The 27,272-nt window shown below is 34.8% G+C and overlaps 1 protein-coding gene across 2 annotated transcripts in view; it reads right to left on the bottom strand.

Moving 5' to 3' along the window:
* Positions 1-27,272, bottom strand: part of Arfip (ADP ribosylation factor interacting protein arfaptin) — a 179,323-nt gene that overhangs the window by 86,528 nt on the left and 65,523 nt on the right. For both annotated transcript variants that reach the window (XM_090396858.1, XM_090396857.1), the window contains exon 4: positions 7,101-7,444. In XM_090396858.1, the coding sequence (XP_090252984.1) occupies positions 7,101-7,444 (344 nt within the window). The remainder of the gene's footprint in view (positions 1-7,100; positions 7,445-27,272) is intronic.

Here is a 27,272-nt window from a genome sequence, read left to right on the forward strand (position 1 = left end):
AGTCACCGACTAGAAGAACTTTTTTGCCGGACTGGTTGTCCGAGTGGTTAGCGTATCCGCTCTCCAGCCAAAAGGCTGCGGGTTTGAATCCAGCCATGGGCATGAATGTTTGCGATTGTCTGTGAAAGTACTAGTGGTGGTGGTAGCCGGTGGTAGATGGCATTGGTGTTAGGTGATGAAGGTTGGTGGAGTAGTGAGACTAAGAGTTGTAGAGTAGATGCCCTCCCTCGATGAGTCTTTGGACTCCCTGGAGGTGTGATGTAATAATAATAATAATAACCAATTGTAACATATCAGAGTAAAATAGATGCACTGCAAACAAGAGTAATTTTTCAGTTAATTTTTCATTTTCCATCCCATGATGGAACATGCAAAAAGTTAGAAAGAATAATGGCAGTTTTTTTTATTTTCCCAAATCACATTTCTTTATACTGATTCAAAAAATGTAGCCTAAATGTTTGCTGCTTTTGTCATTTGCCGGTCTGGCTGGTCGAGTGGTTAGCGTATCCGTTCTCCAGCCAAAAGGCTGCGGGTTCGAATCCCGTTGTGGGCATGGATGTTTGTGGTTGTGGAAATACTAGTGGTGGTGGTGGTGGGTGGTAGATGGCATTAGTGTTGTTGCAGTTAGTTGTAGTTGGTGGAATGACGGAGTTGTAGAGTATGTACCCTCCCTCGATGAGTCTTTGGACTCCCTGGAGGTGTCAAATAATAATAATAATAAGAAGAAGACGACGAAGACATCACTGGCTCTCCCCATCCACCAATGTTTTAGAACTATATTCTGAATTCAGAAAATTCAACATGAAGTTTTTCAAAACTTTCCAAGCTTTTAATAAGCAGGGTTGTGGTCTCACACCTGGAAACAAAATTCATCAATCACCTTAAAATTAAGAAACTGTTTCAACACAGAGTTACACAGAGTAAAAATTAGCCACTGCATTAAAAAATTTTTTAAACTGATCATATCTGAGACTGAACATGCAACTGTGATATAACAGGTGACTGTGATACTCCACACAGCTGGCTTATGACCTAGCAACAAGATAGTTGCCTGACTGGAATTGTTTGCAAGCCCTGTATAATATGTGATAGTGATGAATTTACTTTAGTCTGTGTTTGAAGGGAGGGGGGGGTCAATTTTTTTTTATTTTTATCATGCTGGGACTGAAACCTTTGGTTAAGAATGTATTCTGTTATTATGTTCAGTGGTGAGGACCTTATGATCAGAGCAGTCAAGTTTGCTGTTAACCACATTTATAATACCATACTGTTGGAAAGGTGGTAGTGTGACTTTGTATTCTCCTGTGTGTGTGGTGGGGGGAGGGGGGGGAATTCTGTAGACTGTGAATGCTAGGATTGATTAGGGCTAAAGTGCAATAACAGTATCTAGAAAGGCAAGCTGGTTTCTTTTTCTAAAGAGAATTGAATCCTATGATGCTGGCTGATCAAATGTGTTAAAAAAGTGTTCAGAATAAAAATTCTCTGGTGACCAACTTTAGACACAAAAAAACTATCATTCCTCATTTGATGCTCTCCAAAGACCATCTAGGATCCCCAAGATTTCGATTTGCCTAGTCTACCCTATGGTCTACTGTTGTACACTGTCCTATATCCTCCTTTTGTGGCTGTATTCAGAAATCTCAGAACAAAGACTAGATCTGGTATACTTGGGATTTGCAGACCACGCCTTGCACATTACCTACCACAAAATCCACTGGAAAAAAGTGACTTTTATGCTTGCATTTAAGTGCTTCACAAACATAAAAGACTGTTCCTTGAGTATGGCTCTCCATAAGTCTGAATGCATAAAAACTGCTACAGATCTAGGAAATGCTTATCTGCAGACCATCAGCCTAATGACCAAGATCACCCAGTTGAGCCTACAAGGTAGCATAATTTAGGACTTTAGCCCCCTTCCCTGAAGATGCCAATCTGACTTTGGAAAACTAGGGGAAGTAATGAAATCATTTTAGATTTAGTTTGAAAAGCAGTGAGATTTTCATACTTTAATACCTGCTTATTTCATCTTTTTAAAGACAAACTATGAAACAGGAACAGGGAAAATATCAACAAACGAACTTATAGAACAAGTAAAATATTCCACTATTTATGTACAATTTTAAGTGAAAATTGTAAATTAAAATTGGAAATCAATAACAGAATAAAAGAAGCTGGCGCAATGGAGAGGACTATGGATTAAGATAAAAATTAGTCAAAACTTCACATAATAACAGTATATAAGAAGACAATATTTGAACTTATGGATCTGACAGCTGGGTTGAAAATAAGATATTATCAAAAATAAAACTATGCATATGCAAGCTAGGTGGATTGATGAAGTTGGTAGTGTCTAGAAAACTGAAATGATGTAACCACATCGGAAATCTGATAAGATTAATTTGAAAGAATGCTGATGTGAAATTAATAAAAATGCAACCTTAATTATGTAGTTCTATCACTCATTATCTGATAAAAAAAATACCTGGATGCCTGCTCATCCCAACTCTCACTCTAATATAAAAGGAATATATATATATATATATATGCCTATTTCTCCCACACACAAAAGGCAGAAGAGCCTACAGCAAACAAATGCAGTGTGTGTCACGAGTAATCTGTTGATATTCTCCTTGAACTATTGGAGATTGTAGTCCTTTGGAAATGCTTCATGGGAGAAGCTGTTATACAGAATTGAGGTGAAAATAACAAAAGATGACAGAAAAGCAATTTCAGTGAGTATGCAGTTCAACAGTAAAGGGATGTTGAGCAGCTGTTGCTCAAGTTTCTGTAGACCTGGCAGCATGAGAGTCATACTATGCTAGTTCTGCTGAATAATTGCCATGGAAATATCTATAGGAGAGATACAATGCAGATAAACTGATCTTCTATGGGAAAGTGGCTGAAGAGAGTATCTAAGAAAAGTGTCATTAATCAACTGGATTGCCATTTTCTGAACAGCATCAAGACATTTTAGGGAGGTCTTGTGTGTGCCACCCCAAACATAAGAGCAGTATTCAAATGTTGATTGGATTTGGGATTTAACAGAGTAAGTAACTGTTCAGCAGAGAAATACTATCTTGAGCACGATGATGCTATAGAAGTGCTATGATTGTGGCAGAAACGGTTTGGAGCAAGAATCGGTCTGAGAAGAGACTGGGCTTGACTGTTGAGCTGTGCATTATAAAAAGGTAAGTGGAGAAGATTTGAGTTTTTTTTACAAAAAAAAAACAACTACATTTTAGATGCATTCAAGTTGACTAGGTTGCTCTCACACAAATCAAGGATACTGTGGCGATCAGTATTCAATGCACTAATTACTAATAATGTTGAAGCTTGAGATGTATGAGCACTGCAAACTTTTGTCATATTAGTGGAGTGTAATATCATAAAAATTATGAATAGGGTTTGCAGTCAATAAGAGCAGGTTGTTTATATAAATCAGGAAGAGGGTGAGTCAAATGATAGAGCCCTGAGGGAATTGGCATTGACAGGAAAGTAAGAGAAGAGAATGCCATTCACCATTGCACATAGAGCAAACTGGCAATCCATTTAAACAAGGATGAAGGCAGTCTAAATGATGGTAACTTGTCGAGAAGCCCTTCATGTCAAACCTTATCAAAAGCCTTGGAGATGTCAAGAGCAAATGGTACAAGTTCTTCAAACTTTTCAATGAAATGGGTCCAAAGGTGCATGACATAGACCAGGTCTCCTTGAATCCAGAGTGGTGAAATCTATACCCATGGTCACTAATTATTCTAGTAGTAAGACTTATACGTTGGTTAGACATAACTGGTAATTAATTTACGGAATTAACAACGCATATGAAGTATATTAATTAAAGATACTTTAATGAATCACTTCTATATTTCGGCAATGTCACATTGCCATCTTCAGGAACATAAAGATATGGTATGTGCACTAAGGAACTAACAAAGCAAATGAGCTTGTTAGTTCCTTAGTGCACATACCATATCTTTATGTTCCTGAAGATGGCAATGTGACATTGCCGAAATATAGAAGTGATTCATTAAAGTATCTTTAATTAATATACTTCATATGCGTTGTTAATTCCGTAAATTAATTACCGGTCACTAATTAGATAGCAGTTCTCAAGGTGTTGAAGAAGCTGACTGTTGATAGCCTTCAGAGAAAACTGAGAGAAATAGGTCAATAGCTTGATGGTAACATTTATATGGAGTTGGTCCACCCTTTGCTATTATAACAGCCTTCAATTTTCTGGGAAGGCTTTCCACTTGATTTTGTCGATTTTCTTCTAGAAAAAGCATTAGTGAAGTCAGTCAGCATTGATGTCAGGCAATTTAGCCTGGCTTGTGATTGGCATTCCAATTCATCCCACAGGTGTTCGAAGGAAATGAGATCAAGGTTCTATGCAGGCCAGTCAGTTCAACACTCATCTCATTAATGTTGCACACACCTTGCTTTGTGGGCAGAGAAATTGTCATGTTGATAAACAAGGGCCTTTGCTAAACTATTGTCATAAAGCTGGAAGCACAGAATTGTCTAGAATGTCATTACAAGCCACACATTAACATTTCCACGGCCCCAGAGTCCAATGGTGGCCAGCTTTACATGACTCCACCCAACACTTTGCCAAGTGTTGGGTGGAATCATGCCCTTGCTGCATGGCCGTGGAAACTCATGTTCTTCAGTTCCCAACAAGCAGATGTGATGCTGGTATTGCTTGCAGAGGCATTTTGAATCTCAGTAGTGAGTTCAACCAAGGACAGATGATTTTTTCAGCCATGTACTTCAGTACTAAGCAGTCCTATGATTTATGTGGCTTACCAGGTCATGATTGTGCTGTTTGCACTTAGGTGTTTCTACTTCGTAGTAACATCACAGTCAATCAGGAGAGCTGCAGCAGGACAGATCCGAACTGAGTTGTTGTAGAGGTGGCATCCTATGATAGTGCCACATTGAAAGTCACTGAGCTCTTCAGTATGGCCCATTTTACTGTTTGTAACATTTGTCTCTGAAGATTTCCTTTTATACCTGTATGAGCTATGGTTGTGATGTATATGCCACTACTACATAGGAGTGTCTGGATATTTTTGATCAGATATGTACCATCGCGAGAGTGTGTACATACACTATCAGGAATCTGATGATGATTTGAGTGTTACATAGGACTTGTTCTAGGCAAGAAGCCCATATGCCTATCCTAATTTATGTTCACGCACAGACCTACACGTTTCACCATGTAGGTTCGAAACCGAAATCCTATGGAATAGGTTGTTACTCATTCCTGGAGATGTCCTATGCCTGTAGAAGAGTGTATTCACAGGACCGGTTGGCCTGTTCTGGGGAACAAACCCCCCCCACCTCAGTATGAGACCAGCTAACTCACCTTTAGTTGAAAGAGACCAGATAAAGGTTCTTCACGTCACTGATGAGAATTGAACCCATGTGTTTCTGACCAAAGGGCTTCGTCTATACTGACTGAGCTATGGAGACTCTAAGCCCATATTAGGCTTCTTAGATGGCAGTAGCAATTTCTATCTCTTCTTGTGGTTTGTTGATTCACTTTTGATAGCGTGCTAGTATCTGCCATTAATGTCAAGTCTATTCCATTAATATTTCTGAACATAAAATTTTATTCTTCCACCTTTACCAAGGCTAAATCCTTAGTCTTGGGATACAGATGCATATAACTTCATTATTGAATAAAATTGCCGAAATAATGTTTTAGGGTAAAGTACTTGTAATGAATGAGCATTTGAACTTAAACAGATTTCTCTACATGATAATTAAGAGAAAAGTCTAGAGGGGGGGGGGGGGGGGAATACACAAAATTTTGGAGGTCTGCATTTATGGAAATCAATCTACTGATGATGGAGGAAAAAGATTAATAATGCAGTCATACCCCGAAGTTACGCGGTAGGAGGGACCAACAAAAAAAGCGCGTAAGTCAAATTCGCGTAACTCGGGTATAATTTTGCATACAAACATACAAAATATTAGTAAATTGGGACAAAAGGTTTACAAAAACACCTATATTTTTTAAGAAATATAATCATAATTGTAGTTTTTCGTACATAAAAAAAAAGAAAGTTATTTCAATGTCAATGGTTTCATAAAATGTAATAGATTCGTCTGACGGCATATCTTTTTCTTGTCACGTAAAATTTCTTCATAGCAAGCTAATGATTTTTTTATTCCTTACCTTGTGGCTACAATTCATTCCTCATTAGAATCTATGTTTTCCAAAATCTGTAAACCTTTCTTTTATGATTGTTCTTACTGTGGATTCCTGTAGATCCAACTTCTTTGCTAGCTCACAAATTTTCATTCTGCCTTCAAAATCCTTAATAATGTTGAGTTTGTTTCCAAAGGCAATGTTTTTCTTTTCTTGCTAGCTGTAGAAGAATCGGAATTGCTTCCTTTGGATGACATTATTATTTTTATGTGATAAAATTTTTATCAACAACATAACATTAAACAATCGTAAGGTTTGTAGGCTATAAAAATTGTGTATGAATGGAGACCACGCGAAACACGTCAGTGCTTGTTCACAACATGTGCGACACTGGTGAATGCGGCCGGCGCCGAAAAGATACGACTAGTGGTGAGGCGTGAAGGGAATACGTACATATATGAGACCGCGTAACTCCGGATTCGCGTAAGTCAGGATATGACTACTTAAAAGTGAAAACTTGTCAGGAATTTTCTTTTTACTTTCTAATGGAAGTATTATATATACAATAAAAGTGGAAATTTTTAATTTAGTGATTAAGTTTTTAATATTTTTTAATTCTCCAGTTAGAATTTTTGTGACTTCATGACTGTTGGTGTTAGAGTACTCGTACATTTTTAAAACATTAAACTACATACAGTTATTATTAAAATACATGAAATGGAACATTTCTGAATGAAATGTCTTCCCAATCACAACTGAAAATACCAAAATAAATAGGAGTAATCCTCTGCTATGAACCTAATGACCTATATTTGTTTTCACAGATAGTTACTGAAACTGGTGTACTTGCAATTTTATAAAAGACACACACACACGCACTCTCTTTAAAATCCATCTCCGGTATATTTCATTTAAAACTTTTTTAAATTTTGTTTCACCTTACCTTGCAGTCTCATACTGTTTTACTGTTAAAAGAGTATCATCCATTGTTTTATTACAGAGTGTATTTAAACTGGAAACAAAGAAATTGAGAGCTCCAAGCAAAGTTTCTCCATTTTTACTCAGGTTTCGTTGTGTCTCAGCATTATAAAGAAACTCTTCTTGTAGTTCTGGTGATTTATGTGCCAATTCTGAAAATGCTTCTCCAAGAGCTTGCTGAGTCTGTACAACATGATAAAAATGGCTTGTAAGAGCACGGGCCAGTCGCAAAATATTTGTGTATTTGGTCTGAGTTTCTCGAAGCTGTTCAATCTGGGTTTCCATTTCAGTATCAATAGTTTTTGTTCCCTGTAAAGATAGCATTAAATAAATAGTGCTACTGATAATATAATGCATAAAAGCTCAAACTTCTATCAAATAAAGTATTCGGCAGTGCAAACTGTTTGAAAAATTAATATTTATTCTTAAAAGTTAAAAAAAAAATCTAACAAAATCATATCATACAGAAGTATTTTTGAGCAAGCTCTTAAGTGACCCTTGAAAACATTACTCTCAACCAGCACTACCAAAAATATTTTCATAAGCAATGGATGTAACTGCTAACTTTTAATTTTTCTACTGATTACACTGGCCAACAAAAAAAAATTTTTTTTTCTGCTGATTATGATCTGACACTTGTTTTTTACTAATTTGGGTGCGCTGATTTCAAATATCAAACGCATTTTTCTCTATCATGTCAGGTTTTTCCTCTATGGCATTTTCTTTTTGCTAATATGTAAGTTTCTGATAGTTTTAAGGAGGCAGTACTATTTAGAGGATCAAAAAAATCGATTTTTTAATATTATTTTCTGAAAGTATGTACTTTTAAAAATCTGTTCCTAACTTTTATCAAGAAATTCGAAAAATTCCCGAAGATATAGTCTATTATTCAAAGTGGTGTACAGATCAGAATCGGAGCGCTCACTGCTCTCGCTTGTTAGTAAACGAATAAATGCATAAGAACCTGCAACGGCACGTACTGGTGCTTTGAATGCGAGAAAGGCTGATAACCGACCTAATACATTTAGGTGATGAAAAGTAGGCGATGACAACTGCTTAAAACAAATGAATGCTATATGCATCATGGCGGAAAGAACGATCGAAATCAGTCAATCGTTAATCGATTGTGAAAGTATGATGAGCGCTTATAACGTTTCAATAAAGTCTCTGGTTTTTTTTGTCTTGTTAATTGCATGTTAGTCGGCAGTGAAGAAAACACATCATGTCTACTACTCGAAATTGTGTCAATAGTGTAGATTCCTTCTGCTACATTTGTGGCAGCTTTACTGTTCCCAGTAAAGCTGTTACTGTTCCCTTAACTGTTCCCAGGACAAATATCACTGATTTCGTTAAGAAAGTGTACTTTGCATACTTTGACGTAAAAATTGCAGATCAGGACAAGTCATGGGCTCCAAATAAAGTGTGTAAGTCATGTGTAGAAAATTTATAACAGTGGAGCAAGGGAAAACGCCAAAAATTAACTTTTGGCATTCCAATGATTTGGCGTGAACCGAAAAATCACGTAGACGATTGCTATTTTTGTTTAGTTCAGACTTCTGGTTATAATAAGAAGAATAAGAAAAAAATTGTGTATCCAAATCTCGACTCAGCAATTCGGCCAGTTGCTCATTCCAATGAAATAGCCATGCCAATTTCTAAAGGACTTCCTTTACTTGAGAACGAGCATGATCGGGATATGCCAGATGTTCTTGAGGAGCAAGATCCGGATGTTGATTTAGACAATGAAAATTTAATTTCTAGTTCTGGACCGCAACGCAAGCAGAATTGAATGACTTAGTAAGAGATTTGGGCCTATCAAAGGAATCATCGGAATTGTTAGCTTCATGATTAAATGAAAAACTCACTGGAGCAAGATACGAAGATAACTTTTTATTGTAGCAGGGAAAGTAATCTTGTACAATATTTTAAACACGAGTGTGGGTTTGTTTACTGTAACAATGTGTCAGGTTTACTAACTGAAATGAGTGTTGTACAATATCATCCAAATGAGTGGCGTTTATTTACCGACAGTTCAAGCAGAAGTCTTAAGTGTGTCTTACTACACAATGGGAATGTATATGGCTCAATTCCTACTGGCTATTCAGTCCACTTAAAGGAAACATATGAGGACATTAAAAAGGTTCTGAAGTCATTAAAATATACAGACCATAACTGGATCATCTGTGTGGATCTTAAAATGGTGAACTTTTTACTTGGCTTTCAAAGAGGATATACAAAGTTTCCGTGTTTTCTATGCTTCTGGGATAGTCGAGCTAGAAACCAACACTGGAGTCAGAAACATTGGCCTCTTAAAATATCCTTAAATGTTGGAGAACAGAATGTTATAAATCAACCTTTAATTGACAGAGAAAAAATCATTTTTCCACCTCTACACATCAAACTAGGTCTTATGAAGCAGTATGTTAAAGCTTTAGATTTACAAGGTGACTGTTTCCAATACAAATGTGAAAAATTTCCACGACTTAGTTATGAAAAAATTAAAGCCGGTGTATTTGATGGACCGCAAATTAGAAATTTAATGAGAGACCCAAATTTCATCAACTCTATGAACGAAATTGAGAAAGAGGCCTGTACTTCATTTACGATGGTTGTGAATAATTTTCTTGGAAACAAAAAAGCGTGAATTACAAAGATCTAGTGGGAACAATGCTTGAAAATTTCCAGTGCCTAGGTTGCAACATGAGCATAAAGCTTCATTTCCTATACAGTCATCTTGATAGATTTCCCGAGAATTTAGGTGCTATAAGTGATGAACAAGGCAAAAGATTTCATCAAGGCTTAAAAACTATGGAAGATTGATACCAAGGAAGATGGGATTCTCACATGATGGCCGACTACTGTTGGAATATTCAAAGGGATTGCCAAAACAGAACACACACAGCAGAATTTGCTACAGACAAAAATTTATTCCCTGAAACTCATGTGTAAGTAAAATTGTTATTTTTTTATAAATATTCTTGTAATTTTTAATGAATATTGTTAAGTAGTTATGTATCTAATTATCGGCCTCTCTCGCATTCAAAGCGCCAGTACATGCCGTTGCAGGTTCTTACGCATTTATTCGTTTACTAACAAGCGAGAGCGGTGAGCGCTCCGATTCTGATCTGCGCACCTCTTTGAATAATAGGCTATATCTTCGGGAATTTTTCGAATTTCTTGATAAAAAGTTAGGAACAGATTTTTAAAAGTACATACTTTCAGAAAATATTAAAAAATCGATTTTTTTAATCCTCTAAATGGTACTGCCTCCTTAAAACTATCAAAAACTTACAAATTAGCAAAAAGAAAATGCCATAGAGGAAAAACCTGACGTGATAGAGAAAAATGGGTTTGATATTTGAAATCAGCGCACCCAAATTAGTAAAAAAAAAAAAGTCTCATATAAAAGTCAGCAAAAATTGTGTTGGACTGTGTTATCAAAGAGCTAAAACAAAACAAAACAACTGATGATTGCTTACATGATTTCATTAAAAGCATCATCATTATAATATTTTAATATTTAGCTAGCTGTTTGGTTAACTTAAAAGAGGGAGAGTCAGTAGCATCTACTATGGAATAGAGAGGGTTATTGGGTTTATGAATTTTTGACAATCCGTATATATGGGAAGGTGGGGGCAAGAACTAATCGATTTTTTTTTTAATTATTTGAGGAGGCCAAGATGAGACAATTTTAAGAAGCCTTTTTAATGTTTTCTTTTGAGAATTAGTGCAACCATAATCCAGTAGTTTATAAGTAGTGCAGTCTCTGAGCAACACATTCATTTTCCAATTATATTCACTGATAGTGAAGACTACGGTAGAATTACTCTGGTTGGCTCTAGTGATTATTATGCTACAGTCTTTACGTAATTTATGGACCGACAGGAGTTGGCTGTTAGAGAGATTTCTTCTGGGAAACAAAGCTTGAATATATCACATTAAAAAGGCTTCTTAAAAATGTCACATCTTGGCCTCCTGAAATAGTTAAAACAACTGAAACCGTGTCTCCCCCCCACCACATATATAAATTGCCAGAAATTCATAAACCCAATAATCCTCTGTCCCATAGTAGATGCTACTGACTCTCTCTCTCTCTCTTTTAAGTTAACCAAATAGTTAGCTTAATTCTTAACCCCACTTACAGGTCATACTCCTTTTTATATTAAAAATTCCATTCATTTCATATCTTTAATTCAAAATTTAGTTTCAGATAATAACAATATGATGATCTTTGATGTCATCTCAATTTTTAACAATATCCCTCTTTCGGAAAGTTTAAATTTACTAAAAAAGGTTTTCTCTCTGTATATCATTATCACTGATCATTTTAATTTTACCAGTCATTCTGGCTATTTCATTTGGAAAGATACTATTTATAAATAAACTGAGGACACAACCATGAGCTCCCCTCTAACCATTTATTATATGCTCTTTATACTGCTATTCTCAAACCTTCTATATGGCTAAGATACATTAGATTCCTTCCTCCTCCATCACCACTCCAGAATCTAGTTCACTATAGGGACAAAAAAAGTAAAATAATAATAGCCTGTCTTTTCTAGGTACTCTAATCACACATCTTCCCGATGGCACCTTTTCTTTCTCAATTTACAGAACCCCCCCCCACACACACACACAGGTAGATTGAAAAACTTTTCAATCACCCCCCCCCCACCTCTCAACAATATGGCATTATCAAAACCCTTGTTAACAGAGCCTCCAAAATCTGTTCTACCAAAGCAGAACTCTCCTTTGTCAGATTTTCCTTTCCAATAGCTACAATGCCAAAAAGATCAACAAATTAATTGTCTCTCCCATCCTGAAATGCTTACTTCGAACACTGCCATGTTCTCTTTTAAAGAATAGCTGAAACAGCTGCAATTTTATTTGCCAGTTTTCTCTAAAAGTCACAATGTAAGCTAATCATTTTTACTTTCTACCACCTTCCTTTAAGGTTCAGAACTTTATTATTCTTTCTAAATGAAAGGCTGTTCATTTTTTTAAAGTAATTCAAAATTCAACCCTCTGTATATTCTTCCCCCAACAGTTGTTCTGTCGTCACTATCAGAACATAACAACTGATAACTTTTAAACGTTTTTCTTTCTGTATGAAACACTTCAAAAAATATCTGCTTTCAAGTTCCAAAACTCTCATTTCTCTCACAGCAATACATAGGATTCTTTTATAAAATGATAAAAATGCACCACCATTATGTGAAATAATTACAATGCTTTACTTGAAAAAAGTAAATCTCGCACACTTGAACTATGTGAGAAAAATGTACATTTTTCCATATCATTTAAATTAAATTGCAGTTACCATTTCCAATAAATACATTTTTAATCAAATCACTGCTCTTCAGTAATATCTGAAAATATCAAAAGATCCCAAAAGAATGGGAAACTGAAATAGTAATAAATATTCACCAAAAAGGTCCCAAGAACAAATGTGGAAATTACAGAGGCATCACTCTTTTGATAACAGCATCTAAATTATATGCAAATATCTTAAAGAACAGATTAATTAAATACATAGAAAATTATTTAGAAACAGTACAGTGTAGTTTCAGAAGAGAGAGGATGCACAGATGCCTCTTTCACAATGCAACAGATCATAGAAAAAAGAAAAGAATTTAACCTGCCTACTTTCTTTCTATTTGACAACAAAAAAGCATGTGATAACTTGAACAGAAATCTACTCTGGAAAATATTACAAAACGATAAAATACCTCTTCAGTTAATTAAAGCAATAAAAAGTCTATAGAGAGAAACAAAAATTTGCATCAAATTTGCAGATGGAACATTATCAGAACCTAAAACTATAAATAAAGGAGTAACACAAGAATGTGGCTTATCCACAATTCTATTCAAAATTTATATGAAAGAATCCTAAAAGAATGGAAAACAACTGTCAAAGATGGAATTAAACTAACAAATAATATATACAGTTAAATACAATACACTATGCAGATGATCAAGTACTAATTTCAAATTCAAAAGATAAACTCCAAATTGCAACTAACCACCCTAATGAAATAGCAAAAAAGATTTAAAATGAAAATCTCTGAAACAAAAACAAAAACTATGGCAATGTGTGGAAACACCATTCAAAGAGTCAAAATTATGCTTAACAATAAAATAATAGAACAAGTTATGGAATTCAAATACTTAGGAAATATAATCTTGCAATACAACACACTGATTCACGGTTGGAAGCAAGACTACAAATTTACAATTGAATGAATGGCATCTTCTTCTTTTCAGTCATTTTTTTTCCACTGCTGGACGAAGGCCTCCTCCAGTTCTTTCCACCTTTCTCTGTTCTTGGCATTCTTGGCAATGGTTGACCAATTTTTCCCAACAAAATTTGATAGTTCATCACTCCACCTTCTTTTCGGAAGTCCTAGGCCTCGTTTCCCTGCTTTTGGAATCCAGTTCGTTAGTGTGGTGGTCCATCGCTCATCTTCTCTTCTGGATAGATGTCCAGCTCATTTCCATTTTAGTTGCTTATGGTGAAGAATGATGTCAGTGATGCGAGTCTGGCTTCTTATCCAGGTGTTTCGCTTCTTATCTTTTAATGTGATGCCTAGCATCAACCTCTCCATTTTTCTTTGAGTTGCTGTTAGTTTATTTGCAGTGCTTTTGTTAGCGACCTAAGTTTCACAACCATATATGATGACTGGAAGTATATATACACTGGTTAAATGTCTTCCTTTTTAAACAGAGTGGGACATCATTGTTTTGAAAAATGCTTTTCAATTTGCTGAATGCACCCCAGGCAAGCAAGTTGAACTCTCCTATTCATTTCTTTTTGGAGTCCACAGTTTAGATCAATGAGATGACCTGAGTATGTATATGAAGAGACTATTTCCAAGAAATTGTTTTCTATTATTATGTTTTTTGGTGTTACAAAATGATTAAACATGATTTTGCTTTTTTTCTCTGTTTATTTTTAGACTGACTTTTCTGCTTTCATGATATAGGTCTTCTATCATTATATTAAGGTCTTCTGGAGTGTTTGCAAAAATTATGATATCATCTGCATATCTTAGGTGTGTTAAGTTTTTGTTATTAATTTTTAAGCCATGGCATAAAATGAATGGCATAATTAAAAGAAATTTTGGAAAACATAATATGACCTCTAAACCACCTCTCAAATTTGGAAGTGAAACCTGGATTCTAAAATAAAGAAACAGACAAAGATTGGGTTTTTAAAACAAAGAAACAGCACAGATTAAGTTTCTAAGATCTCTGCTGGGACTCGCTAGATTAGATAAAAAGAAAAACACAGAAATAAGAACGATTAGATACAAAAAACATCATATAAGAAATAGAAGAATACCAGCAAAATTGGCTACAACACATAGAAAGAATGAAGAATAATAGGATTCCTAAATTAGCACTAGAATATAAACCTACAGGAAGAAGAGACCCGTGGACGTCCAAGATTAAGATGGAAAGATTCAATGTCATCTTCAGAGCAGAAACAGGACATAAAAAATTCTATATCTAAATTGTTCAGACGATGATGACGAATAATTGTACTTTTCTCACATTACAATTTCTAATAACAAAATAAACAGACATTATAAATACAAAATTTAAAATTGGCACAATCTAATTAAATATTATAGTAGACCTATGCATCTTTATTCTTCCAACTCCTTTACCCCTTAAGTAGGTCTGCAATTGTAATATTGTCCTAAGCTTATTTTCACGGCTACAATATTAATTAGCTTCGTGTAATGAAATGCAAGAAAATTGTACATAATGCAGATTCTTTTACAATACTGTTATTTAAAAAATACAATTATCTTGCAAAGACAAGTTAGCAAGTGAAGTATCTTCATGACTAAGCTGCTTGTATATAGAGGCTAATGATTTAATGTTAATTGCCTTAGTATCGCATAATGCAAAGCACACATCATTTTGGGTGTGTATAGTGCTATAAGCATTATGAGAAGGGCCACTACCCAGACCAGTTTTGACCTTTATTGAGGTTTGTTAAAGGGCAGGGATACCCCTACAAAAACTCCAAATCTCAATGAGTGACCCTAATGGATCATTACTAAACTCAGCAGTGGCTCCACTCAGTGACAGGCAAAAGCCTGATACTAAGCACTCTTTACTCTCAAACAACAAGCCCCTAAAAGACAAACTTTGTCATCAGTGAGAGCCACTTTAACCTTGGTATCACTTCTAGTGATTAAAGTAATGCAGAAATAATATATTTCCCATATACAAGTATTGAAAAAGTGTCACACCTTAAAAGGATGTGTGCCTTGCATTATGGGAAACTAAGGCAATTAATGTGAAGTCATTAGCCTCTATATACAAGCAGCTTAGTCATGAAGATACTTCATATGCTAACTTTGTTTGCTTACACTTAGATGAATTAAGATACTAAGAATTCTTGGCATCTTCATTTATAACCAATCAAAAAACTTTCAACATTTTACTTTGTTTTGTCAATGTAACATTTTTTTAACATCACCTATAACAATATAGACCAACAGATTTTTTCTGGCTAGTAGATTTAAATTGTATTTCTGGAGCCCTGCTCACATCCCTCTCAAACATTATACACAAACACAATTCAAAAAATACACGAACATTATTCAAGAAAAAATGAGTTTGAGAACAGGAACCAAACCTTGAAGATTCACTGGCAAGCCCTGAAATAAACATTGATTGATTCAGCCATAGAGACGTGTGGTGAGGTTGTCTGCAAGGATAGAAAAATCAGAACTCCATGGTGGACACAGGAAGTTAAAGAGGCAGTGAAGGAAAAGAAGAAAGCATATTGAAAGTTCCTGGCAAATCAGTCAGCTCTTAGAGAATACAGAAACAAATGTAAGAAAGCTAAAAACTGTGTAAAACTAGCTAAATAAAAGTTATGGGAAGACTTTGGTAAGAACATAGAAAATAAATATCAAGAAGGTGGCAAGATATTCTGGAGGTTCTTGAAGAAGTGCAGAAATGGATTAAAAAACTAGTGCTGTAAAAGGAATTAGAGATGATAAAGGTAACATGAAAACTGGAGAAAAAGATATCCTTGAAGTATGGAGTACAATGTTAAATTATTTGGTCACTTAACATTAAACTGAGTTATTTTCTTTTGGTTTATTAGTCTACTATAAATATTAAAAGATCTGCACAATTGTCAACAAGTTTCCCCGGCTATTCTGTCTGGTTTCTTCAGGACAAGAAAGTCAGTACAATAACATTTACTAGTAAAAAAGAAGAATGAAGTAGCACAGTCAAATCAAGTAAAATTAAAACTGATGTATAACATCATAAGCATGGAGCCTGGAGTCTCAGTCATTGTATGTTGATGCATGTTGTATAGTTTTTTGCAAAATAAAATGCTGGTAAGCTCAGTGAATTTATTAGGCTTTTCCAGATGTCTTTCAGTATCATATCTTGATTTCTGTTTAGATTATCTCCTGTCCAGAGTACAACTGCAGCTTCCTTGAAGTTTCTACATCTAAAATCTTCTTCTATATAAGGTATGGAGCTGTTATCCCAATCAATGGAGTGGTGAGAAATCGAGAAACGATGGGCTAATCCTGAAGTGTCTGTTCTGTTGTTAGGATAACAGCTCCATGCCTTATATAATCCTAACTAGGTGGGATGCCCTCTATGGACATCTGTCAGTGGCCTAGAATGTAAACTGGGATCTTGAAGTTTTAGTGTTTCCCCTATTTTGGGAAGTGTTATGCAACCATATTTATTTAAATTAGGCTGATTTTTAAGAGCAGCAGAAAATTCTTAAAACTGTCCATCTTAAAACTCATATCCAACTTCACTGCCTTCTCTTTCATTCCATCTACTTTTGTTCTTTGGAACTGCTTTCCCCCAAAGAATACAACCTTTAGCTGTTCAAACAAAACGTAAACAGAATCCTTAACTTATATCCTCTTGCCCACTCATGGCACTAATCTGCTATAGCTTGTGACCTTTTATGTGTGTGTCAGATATATAAAAACATTCAATATAAATGTATTCAACTAGATTCAGCTGCTGAATTAAAACTGAAATATAGACTATATATTGCCCTGTATAATTCATTTACTTCATGTTACACTGCATAATTCAAATCCAGTTAGATATGGTGGATCGGATCACCTACATTTTTTTTTAATGAGAAAGTGTGTGATGGGTGGGGGGGGGGGAATAGAATCCAGAGGCAAGTGACCAAGATGATGAGGGTCTGTGAAATTCTTCCTACAAGCATAGATTAAGAGGGTTCATGAATTGGTTGATAGGAATAAAGAAAGGACACAATAAAAGTATAAGTTATTAAAAGGGTTTTATATGATTGCTGTACAAGAAATTTTTCAGTACATTGTCCAGAGGAAAGTAGAGAACAAGAGGTCATCCCTGGAAATTGAATAAGAGTATGTTTGTGAACGACATCAAGGTATCAGAAGAGTCGAGTGAGTGGAATGAGTTGCCAGTATCTGTCTTCAGCATTGTCAGTCACTGAATTAAAGGAGAATTGTGTGAATATTTCCATCTAGAAGACTGACGAGAGGTTCACCAAGGCCTTTGTGAGTTTTCAGACTCCACGGTGATAACCATGTTGCAATATAACTAATCTTTTAATAAATTATTTGAATTTAATAATTTCAAGGTAATTATTCCAAACATTCAGAATATCTTTATCATTTCTGGTTTCTTTTACAGTACTCTTTCACCCATTTCTAAGTGTTTTTAATGGTCTCCAGAATATTTTGCAATCTTTTTTGATATTTATCTTTTATATTCTTATCAGTCTTCTCATGCCTTTTGTTTAGCTACTTTTGCATGTAGCTTTTGTTCATATTTCCGTGAATTCTCTCAGGATACCTTTTTAAGTTAAGAACTTTTTTTGCCTTCTACATAATAAGTTTTGATATACTTCTTTTCCAGGACTGCCTTTTTCATTTCATGAGTCCAACATCATGTTTGGATGGTGGACTCATGAAATGAGTCCACCATCCACATATGAAATTGCTTGAAAAGAGTTTCACCACATGAATTGCCTGGTGAATCAATCAATCATTTTCTTCACTTTGCCACTTAGTCCCAAGATTTGGTTCTTTCTTTCTTTTAACTTTCATTTCTGCTCCACTTGACTACAGTTCACCTCTGAAAGCTGCTTAACTTGGATTCTTTTTAAAACATTTGTGCATATTTTTTTTTAAATAAGATATTTATTTTTATCCTAGCTCATATAGGAGGAGACCATTCCTGTTGGTCTCAAATTTATTTGAGATTCTTCTGATTCTTTCTGTTCAAAAACTATAGGAACTGTTCTTGATAATATGAAGGTAACTTGCTATGATTGACACTGAAGGAGTTGGAATATGACAGTAATGCCAGCTGTTGACTATTTAGACTTAAGTGCTGGTTTGAACTTATTGAGCTTTAATGGATTAAATACAACACATATAAATAAATAACATGTTTAATCACTTCTACATTTCATCTCAGTCATCGAGATATCATCAGGGAAACAATATTAAAATGGCAAAAACACACAAATTTGCCCAAACAATAAGTGGAAAAGATTAGACTGAAAGCCTAAAGTCCTGTGAGGGGTGTCCTCTATTGGTGCTGTTGGCTAGCCTTACCTGTGTTGAGGAGGCCTAAGAATTAGCTTCCCAAATCTTTGGAAGTTTAATACAACCATATTTATTAAGTTGGATTTATAAATCTGACTGAATAAATTTTTTTTTAAGTCAGATTAAAAAATGCTATTTTTTTTTTAAAGTCTTTCAAATTTTTTCAATTGTAGTTTTGTCATTTTATTCTGTGCAAGGTATCCACAAGGCATGGTTAGCAAGCCCTGACTGACCATACTTATTGTGACAGATGTATTTTTTATGTTCTTCTAGGAAGATGTTAGCAGATCTCCTGGTTTGACCATAATATAAGTTGCAGGAACAAGGAACTTTGTAAACACTTGAAACTGAGAGAGGAGGTAGAGGATCCTTGGGAGAGCAGATGAGAGTAGCCAGCTATAGATAAGGTTTGAATGCCATGCAGAGATTGTACTTTTTAGAGTTCTTGCAATTTTTTTTTTGAGGTGCCCCAGATATAAGGAACAATGATAGCATCGCTATAATCAGCATGCTGAGAGGGATGTGAGCAGACTACCAGAAATACAACTTAAATCTACTAGCCAGAAAAAATCTGTTGGTCTATATTGTTATAGGTGATGTTAAAAAAATGTTACATTGACAAAACAAAGTAAAACGTTGAAAGTTTTTTGATTGGTTATAAATTAAGATGCCAAGAATTATATCTTAATTCATCTAAGTGTAAGCAAACAAAGTTAGCGCATGAAGTATCTCCATGACTAAGCTGCTTGTATATAGAGGCTAATGACTTCACATTAATTGCCTTAGTATCCCATAATGCAAGGCACACATCCTTTTGGGCGTATATAATGCTAAGCAATATGAGAAGGACCATTACCCAGACTGGTTTCAAGACCTTTATTAAAGTCTCATCAGTAAGAGACAGACCCAGAAATGATACCAAGGTTTAAAGTAATGCAGAAGGATGTGTGCTTTGCATTATGGAATACTAAAGCAATTAATGTGCATCATTAGAATCTATATACAAGTACAATCTATATAGAATCTACATGCATGGAGCTGTTATCCCAATCGATGGAGTGATGAGAAATCGAGAAATGATAGGCTAATCCTGAAGTGCCTACTAACTTGGGATAACAGCTCCATGCCTTATATAGAAGAAGATTTTAGATGTAGAAATTTCAAAGAAGCTGCAGTTGTACTCTGGAGAGGAGATAATCTAAACAGAAATCAAGGTATGATACTGAAAGACATCTGGAAAAGCCTAATAAATTTACTGAGTTACCAGAATATCATTTCGCGAAAAACTATACAACACACTCAATGAAATGACTGAGACTCCACGCTTATGTTACACATCAGTTTTAATTTTACTTGATTTGACTGTGCTACTCCATTCTTCTTTTTTACTAGTAAATGTTATTGTACCGACTTTCTTGTCCTGAAGAAGTCAGACAGAATAGCTGGTGAAACTTGTTGACAATTGTGTAGATCTTTTAATATTTATGGTAGAATAATAAACCAAAAGAAAATAACTCAATTTTAATGTTAAGTGACCAAATAATTTAACAATAATGAACAGTCGAGATGGCTATAGAAAGCATAAGGTACGTTCTTTTGAAAAACTAAAATGTTAAACCATCTAACATTCTTCAATATCATTCCTAAGTTCTTAACTATTAAAGAGCAGATAAAATCAATAAGAGTGAAACAGATTTACTTTAAGGCATCTTTAGTTTTACTCATTGAAAGAATCCAGCACATCAGATATGTACCTTAGAACTTTTCGAAGACATCTCTAACAACATAGATAGCAAAGTTTGGAATATTCTTGACCGCATGGGGTTCATAATAGTTTAACAAAGTTTTTCTAGTCAGTAAAGAATCGCAAATTAATAAATTCAATAGACTCTAAAAAAGAATACACGACGCAAGAACGTGTCTCCCAGATGAAAAAGTTATTTTCAACCTTTCGGACTACACATTATCAAAACCAGAATCTGACATACTAAAAAAAGATTTCAACTTCACTATCGCTCCAGATCAGATTCCAAAGATTGATTTCATAAGCAACATAGAAAAGGGACTGCCTTCATTCTCGGAAACAGTAGCAAATGATATTAATTTAAAAAGCACCATCATCCTTTCAATCTCAAAACCTAATATAACTCCTTCTGAAAAGCGTGCTCTCTCAAACCTAAAAAAAAGAACAAAAATATAATCATCCTAAAGGCAGATAAAGGCAATTCGACAGTTATTTTGAACATCAAAGACTATCTAATGAAGATCACTGATTTAGTTTCAGTCACGTCAACCTATTGCATATTGAATATAGATCCAACTACAAAAAATCAAAACAAGACTAATTTCCTAATACGTAATATGACGATGGCCTTCGCAATTACAACGAAGCCTAAAATCTCTACACCCATTGGCATCACGCTTATATGAACTCCAACTTTGTGCGGAACTCCAACTTTGTGCACCAAAAGTGCACAAAGTTGGAGTTCCGCTTCGCCTGATTGTCGAAGGTAGAAATTTTCCGACATATCTACTAGCTAAATATCTAGCCAGTCTTTTGAAAGATAATATAAAGAAATCGGATTCCTTCATAAAGAACTCTAAGCATTTCAAGGAAAAATTAAAAAGGCATCACCATCTTAAATACAGATATACTTGCAAATCTTGATGTAGTGCCGTTAATCACAAACGTACCTGTTGAACAAGTTATCAAGATCATAGAAAATCTCTATCCACATGACATAGTTCAGCTCTTTCGCCATTGCCTCAAATCAAATTACTTTAAAGTAAATAATACTATTTATGAACAACTTGATGGCTTAGCCATGGGCAGTCCCTTGTCACCTCCTTGCACTGATTTGTTCATGGAAAAACTAGAAGCTGATATCCTTTCCAAAGTAAATCCAAAGCCGTTGATTTGGTGGAGATACGCAGATGATATATTCATTATTTGGAAAGACACAGAAAACACCTTGTTAGAGTTCCTTACAAAAATAAATTCCTTCCACCAGAAAATAAAGCACGTTAGAGCTGGAAAAAAACAATCAATTACCTTTTGTAGATACACTAATAACGAACAAGAGAATGGACAAATCCAGCTCACAATACACTTGGGTCTCTTTTTATGCGAATTTGAAGTTATGCAATGCATAACTTTGAAACTTATGTACCACTGTAGATAATGAACAGCGTGTTGCACCACATTCTAGCGTAACGTGAGTAACGTGTAAGCAGTGAGTGTCCATGAAGTTTAATTTTGCATATAAGTGTTTGTCTTTTCATTATCGAAAGTCTAAATTTTGCTAATATTTATTTTAAAGATTTAATTTGGCCCAATGGAGGAAAAAAACCACCAAAGAAAATCAATTTCTTTGGAAATGAAAATTGCAATTTTAGGTCGCTTAGCAAAAGGAGAGGGATCTACGGCTATTGGCAAACATTTTAATTTAGGCGAATCTACTATAAGAGCAATTAAAAAGAATGAAATTCTTTTTCATTGCTCTTATAGTCATTAGATTTTCATCAGATTTTTGCAATAAGAAAATCTGTCATTTCTGGCACAAAACTAAGTGCCAAATTATCATCATACTCAAGAGATGATTTATTAGAAAAAAACGGAACGACCGCCTGTAATTTGGATTAAAGAATTAACTCAAAGAAGAATTCCTATAAGTGGTTATTTAATTAAACAAAAAGCTCTTCAGTTTTATGAACAGATGAAGCAACTGGAGCCCTCTACTTCCGCTTCTCAGGCTGATAAAGAATTTTCGACTAGCAAAGGATGGTTAACTGGGTTTTTAAAAAGGAATTCACTTCATAATGTGAAGATTACAGGCGAGGTTGCAGCAGCAGATGAAGCAGCAACCAAAAATTATCAAGAGAAGTTAGCCAAAATTATTGAAGATGGTGGATGTTGTCCCAATCAAGTGTTTAATGCTGACGAAACAGGATTGTTTTGGAAGAAAATGCCTAGTCGAACTTACATCACAAAGTCTGAGAAAAAAGCAAGTGGGTTTAAAGCAAGCAAAGATCGAGTAACTTTGTTACTTTGTAGCAATGCATCAGGAAATCGAATGTTGAAATCCCTAGTAAATCGATCTCTAAGACCACGTGCTCTAAAAGGCAAAGATCTAAAACAGCTACCGGTACATTGGGTGTCTAATACAAAGGCCTGGGTAACAACTGCTGTATTTACTGAATGGTTCAATAATTGCTTTGTACCAGAAGTGGAAACATACATGAAGCAAAAAAAAACTCTCGATTTTAAAGTTTTATCAATTGTTGACAATGCACCAAGTCATCTGCATTTAGAACATCCAAATGTACAGGTAGTGTTTTTTCCACCCAATACAACAAGCATTATTCAGCCATTAGATCAAGGCATGATTGCTACTTTTGAAAAAATTACGTTAAGCACTTTTCAATTTATATTGGATAAACTAAAAATGAATCACTAACAGTAACTGACATTTTGAAAAAAATTTCTATTTTGGACTGCTTCAATCATGTTGCATCTGCAATCGCTGATATAAAATCACAAACTTTAAATGCCTGCTGGAAAACAGCTTGGCATGGATGTGTTGTAAACAGTGCAACCATTCAAAACATCTACATTATCAGCTGAAATCATTACTTTGGCACATGAAATTGATGGAGAGGTTTTAATACATTTAGCCAGAATGATGTAGATGAATTGCTTGTAGTTATCTACATGCCTTAAGTGACGATGATATTTTTGGATATCAATTAACTTTAGATATCGTCGAAGATCCAGAAAGCGATGGTGAAGTGAAAGAAAAACCTGTTCCCCTCACTGCAAATACAATTTGAGAAGGTCTTGAACTGTGCAATAAATTGGAAAATCATTTTCTTGTTAATGACACAAATTCTGAACAAGCCTTTAAATTCCAATGCCTGGATATCGCGATCTGCATAAAAAATTAGTAAAATCATCATCATCACAAAGTTTAATCACTGATTACAATGTCAGAAGAAAAAAATCAGCACAGAACGAGGGTGAAGCTAATTCTGTTTGGGAAGAACCATTGCCTTTACCATACAGATCTGATGGACTGACTATCTCTTCTGGTGATGAAAGTGATTTTGCCCCAGAAGAGAGAATATTTGACAAATATTGTCTAATAGCGATGATAACTCTGATGACAAAATGTAAAAAAAAAAAATTGTTACTTTTCAATAAAATTAAATGAATAAAGCTTTAAAACAAATTTAGGCATTCTTATTTTCTTGAATTTTTATAAACTTTTTTTATGCGATTTTAGCTTTATTTTAATTCATTGCTTCGGTTTTATGCGGTTTCAGAAAAGTATGAAACATATCCCTAATTTTTCAACGTAAGTTAGGACTTTTTTTGTGCGATTTTTATATGCGGTTTTCTGTGGAACGTATCTACTGCATAAAAAGAGACCCGACTGTATATTGAAAATCTACAGTCGGGTCTGTTCTGTTGTTGGGATAACAGCTCCATGCCTTATATAGAAGAAGATTTTAGATGTAGAAACTTCAAAGAAGCTGCAGTTGCACTCCAGACAGGAGATAATCTAAACAGATATCAAGATATGATACTGAAAGACAACTGGAAAAGCCTAATAAATCCACTGAGCTTACCAGAATTTCATTTCGCGAAAAACTATACAACACGCTCAACGAACAATGACTGAGACTCCAGGCTACATGCTTATGATGTTATGCGTCAGTTTTAATTTTACTTGATTTGACTATGCTACTCCATTCTTGTTATTTACCAGTAAATGTTATTGTATCGACTTTCTTGTCCTGAAGAAGCCAGCCAGAATAGCTGGTGAAACTTGTTAACAATTGTGTACATCTTTTAATATCTATTGTTGAATAATAAACCAAAAGAAAATAACTCAATTTTTGAAGTATGGAGTAATTACTTTGAAAAATTGCTAAATGAAACAAGCAGCGATGACAGCACAGTGGTAAAAAACACTCAACAGGCATATAATCAGGAATACATATGTATACTTAAAGAAGAAAAAGCCATCAAAAGCCTGAATTGTGGAAAAGCAGCAAAAATAGATGATATTTGACCAGAAATGCTCAAGCATGGAGGTATAAAAGTGTTACAGTGGTTGCACTGCATAGTTCAGAAGGCTTGGACAGAGGGACGAATTCCAGATGATTGGAGTAGAGCTCTCATAGTACCCATATATAAAAAGGAAAATAAAACTGAAAGTGAGAATTACAGAGGTATTTCCCTACTGAGTGTTCCTGGTAAGATATATGCAAGCATACTTGAGAACAGTTGAGAAGGATTGTGGAAGAAAAGCTTGGTGAAGAACAAGCTGGATTCAGGCCAAATAGAGGCTGTCAGGATCAGATTTTCACTTTACGACAAATTGTTGAGAAATCATGGGAATATAACAAAGATCTGTATTTAAGTTTTGTATATCTGGAAAAGGTATATGACAGGGTACCAAGAGAGAGAAGCTGTTGAAAGTGCTGCAGTTGTATGGTGCAGCATTATATCAAGCGATACTTAGTCTTTATTTGAGTTGTAAGTCAGCAGCTAGAATGGAAAGAAGTACAGGAAGATGGTTTAATGTTAAATCTGGTGTGAGACAAGGATGTCCATTATCCCCTCTGTTATTCATTATCTATATGGATCACATTATGAAGAAAAGTGGAATTAAACCTGATATCAAAATTGGAGATGTTATTCTCAGCTCTTTGCTTTATGTGGATGATGTTATACTTCTAAATAAATCTGCTACAAGTCTGCAAGATTCCCTGAATAAATTGAATAACTGCTGTAATAGATATGGTATGAAAATGAACAAGACAAAGACAATGAAAATAGGCAGAAGCATTGAAAATCTGCATTGTGAATGGAGAACCTATAGAACAAGTAAAACATTTCAACTACTTAGGCATGATTTTTAGATGGTAAATTAAATATGGAAATAGACAACAGAATCAAAAAAGCTGGTATGGTAGAAAGCCAACTAAATAAATTTATATGAAATGAGAGTAATTAATCAAAACACTATAATAGCTGTATATAAAACAGTGTTCAAATCGATTTTAACTTATGGATCTGAGAACTAGGTTAGAAGTAAAACACTTGACAAAGACTAGAGACTGCAGATATGCAAGTTCTGAGAAAGATTAGGAATATGAACAGATGGCAACATCATATTACAAATGAGGATATTAGAAAAGAATTTGACATTCTTGGAATCCACGAATGTGTTAGCAGAGCTAATCTCAGGTGGCATGGTCATTTATGAAAGGGATGCTTGGTGAAGAATAAGCTGGATTCAGGCAAATAGAAGCTGTCAGGAGATCAGATTTTCACTTTACGACAAATGGTTAAGAAATCATGGGAACACAACAAAGTTCAGTATTTAAGTTTTGTAGACCTGCAAAAAGGCATAATGACAAGATGCGAAAGCTATTCAAAATGCTACAGTTATATGGTGTTAATGGAGGCATTATATCAAGCAATACTTAGCCTTTATTTGAGTTGTAAGTCAGCAGTTAGAATTGAAGGAAGTGTATGGAAGATAGTTTAATGTTAAATCTGGTGTCAGACAAGGTTGTACATTATCCCGTGTTATTCATTATCTATATGGATCACATTATGAAGGAAAGCGGTATTAAGCCTGATATCAAAATTGGAGACGTTAATCTCAGCCGTTTACTTTATGCAGATGATCTCATGCTTTTAATCAAGTCCAGTACAAGTCTGCAAGATTCCCTGACTAAACTGAATAACTGTTGTAATAAATTTGGTATGAAATTCAGCAATAACAAGACAAAGACAATGAAAATATTAACTGCATCGTGAATGGACAACTTGCAGAACAAATAAAATATTTCAGTTATTTAGGCACAATTTTTACTGAAGTTGGTAAATTTAATATGGAAGGAGACAACACAATCAACAAAGCCAGTATGGTAGGAATCCAATGGAATAAATTTATATGGAATAAGAGAGAAATTAGTCAAAACACTAAATTAGCTGTATATAAGACAGTGTTCAAACCAATTTTAACTTATGGATCTAAGAAGCGGGGTTAGAAATAAAACACTTGACAAAAGACTAGAGACCACAGATATGAACGTCCTGAGAAAGATTAAGGAGTGAACAGATGATAGCATCAATGGCAATATCATATAAAATACGAGAATATTAGGAAAGAACATGACATTGTTAGCAGAGCTAATCTCAGGTGGTATGATCCTTAAACAGAATGGGAGAGAAAAGATTAGAAAAACAAGTGACATTGGAAAATTGTTGATAGGAAGTTAGTAATGAATGTAAGTGTTTCATGTAGTATTATCATAATATCCTGTACACCACCGACCCCCCCCCCTTGAGGGTACAGGTCAGGAATTTGATGATGATGATATAGACAGGCAGCAGGGATTCCCCTCACACACAGAACTGTAGTTTTCATCTCACATTTAGGCAAATCAGCTAACATAACAGTGAACTGCCAAAAATTCATTTAGTGGGTAGAAGATGGCACAGTGCGAAT

The sequence above is a fragment of the Typopeltis vanoorti genome, chromosome 8, assembly GCF_054136105.1.
Source record: "Typopeltis vanoorti isolate ZY-2024b chromosome 8, IOZ_Tvanoo_1.0, whole genome shotgun sequence".
NCBI lineage: Eukaryota > Metazoa > Arthropoda > Arachnida > Uropygi > Thelyphonidae > Typopeltis > Typopeltis vanoorti.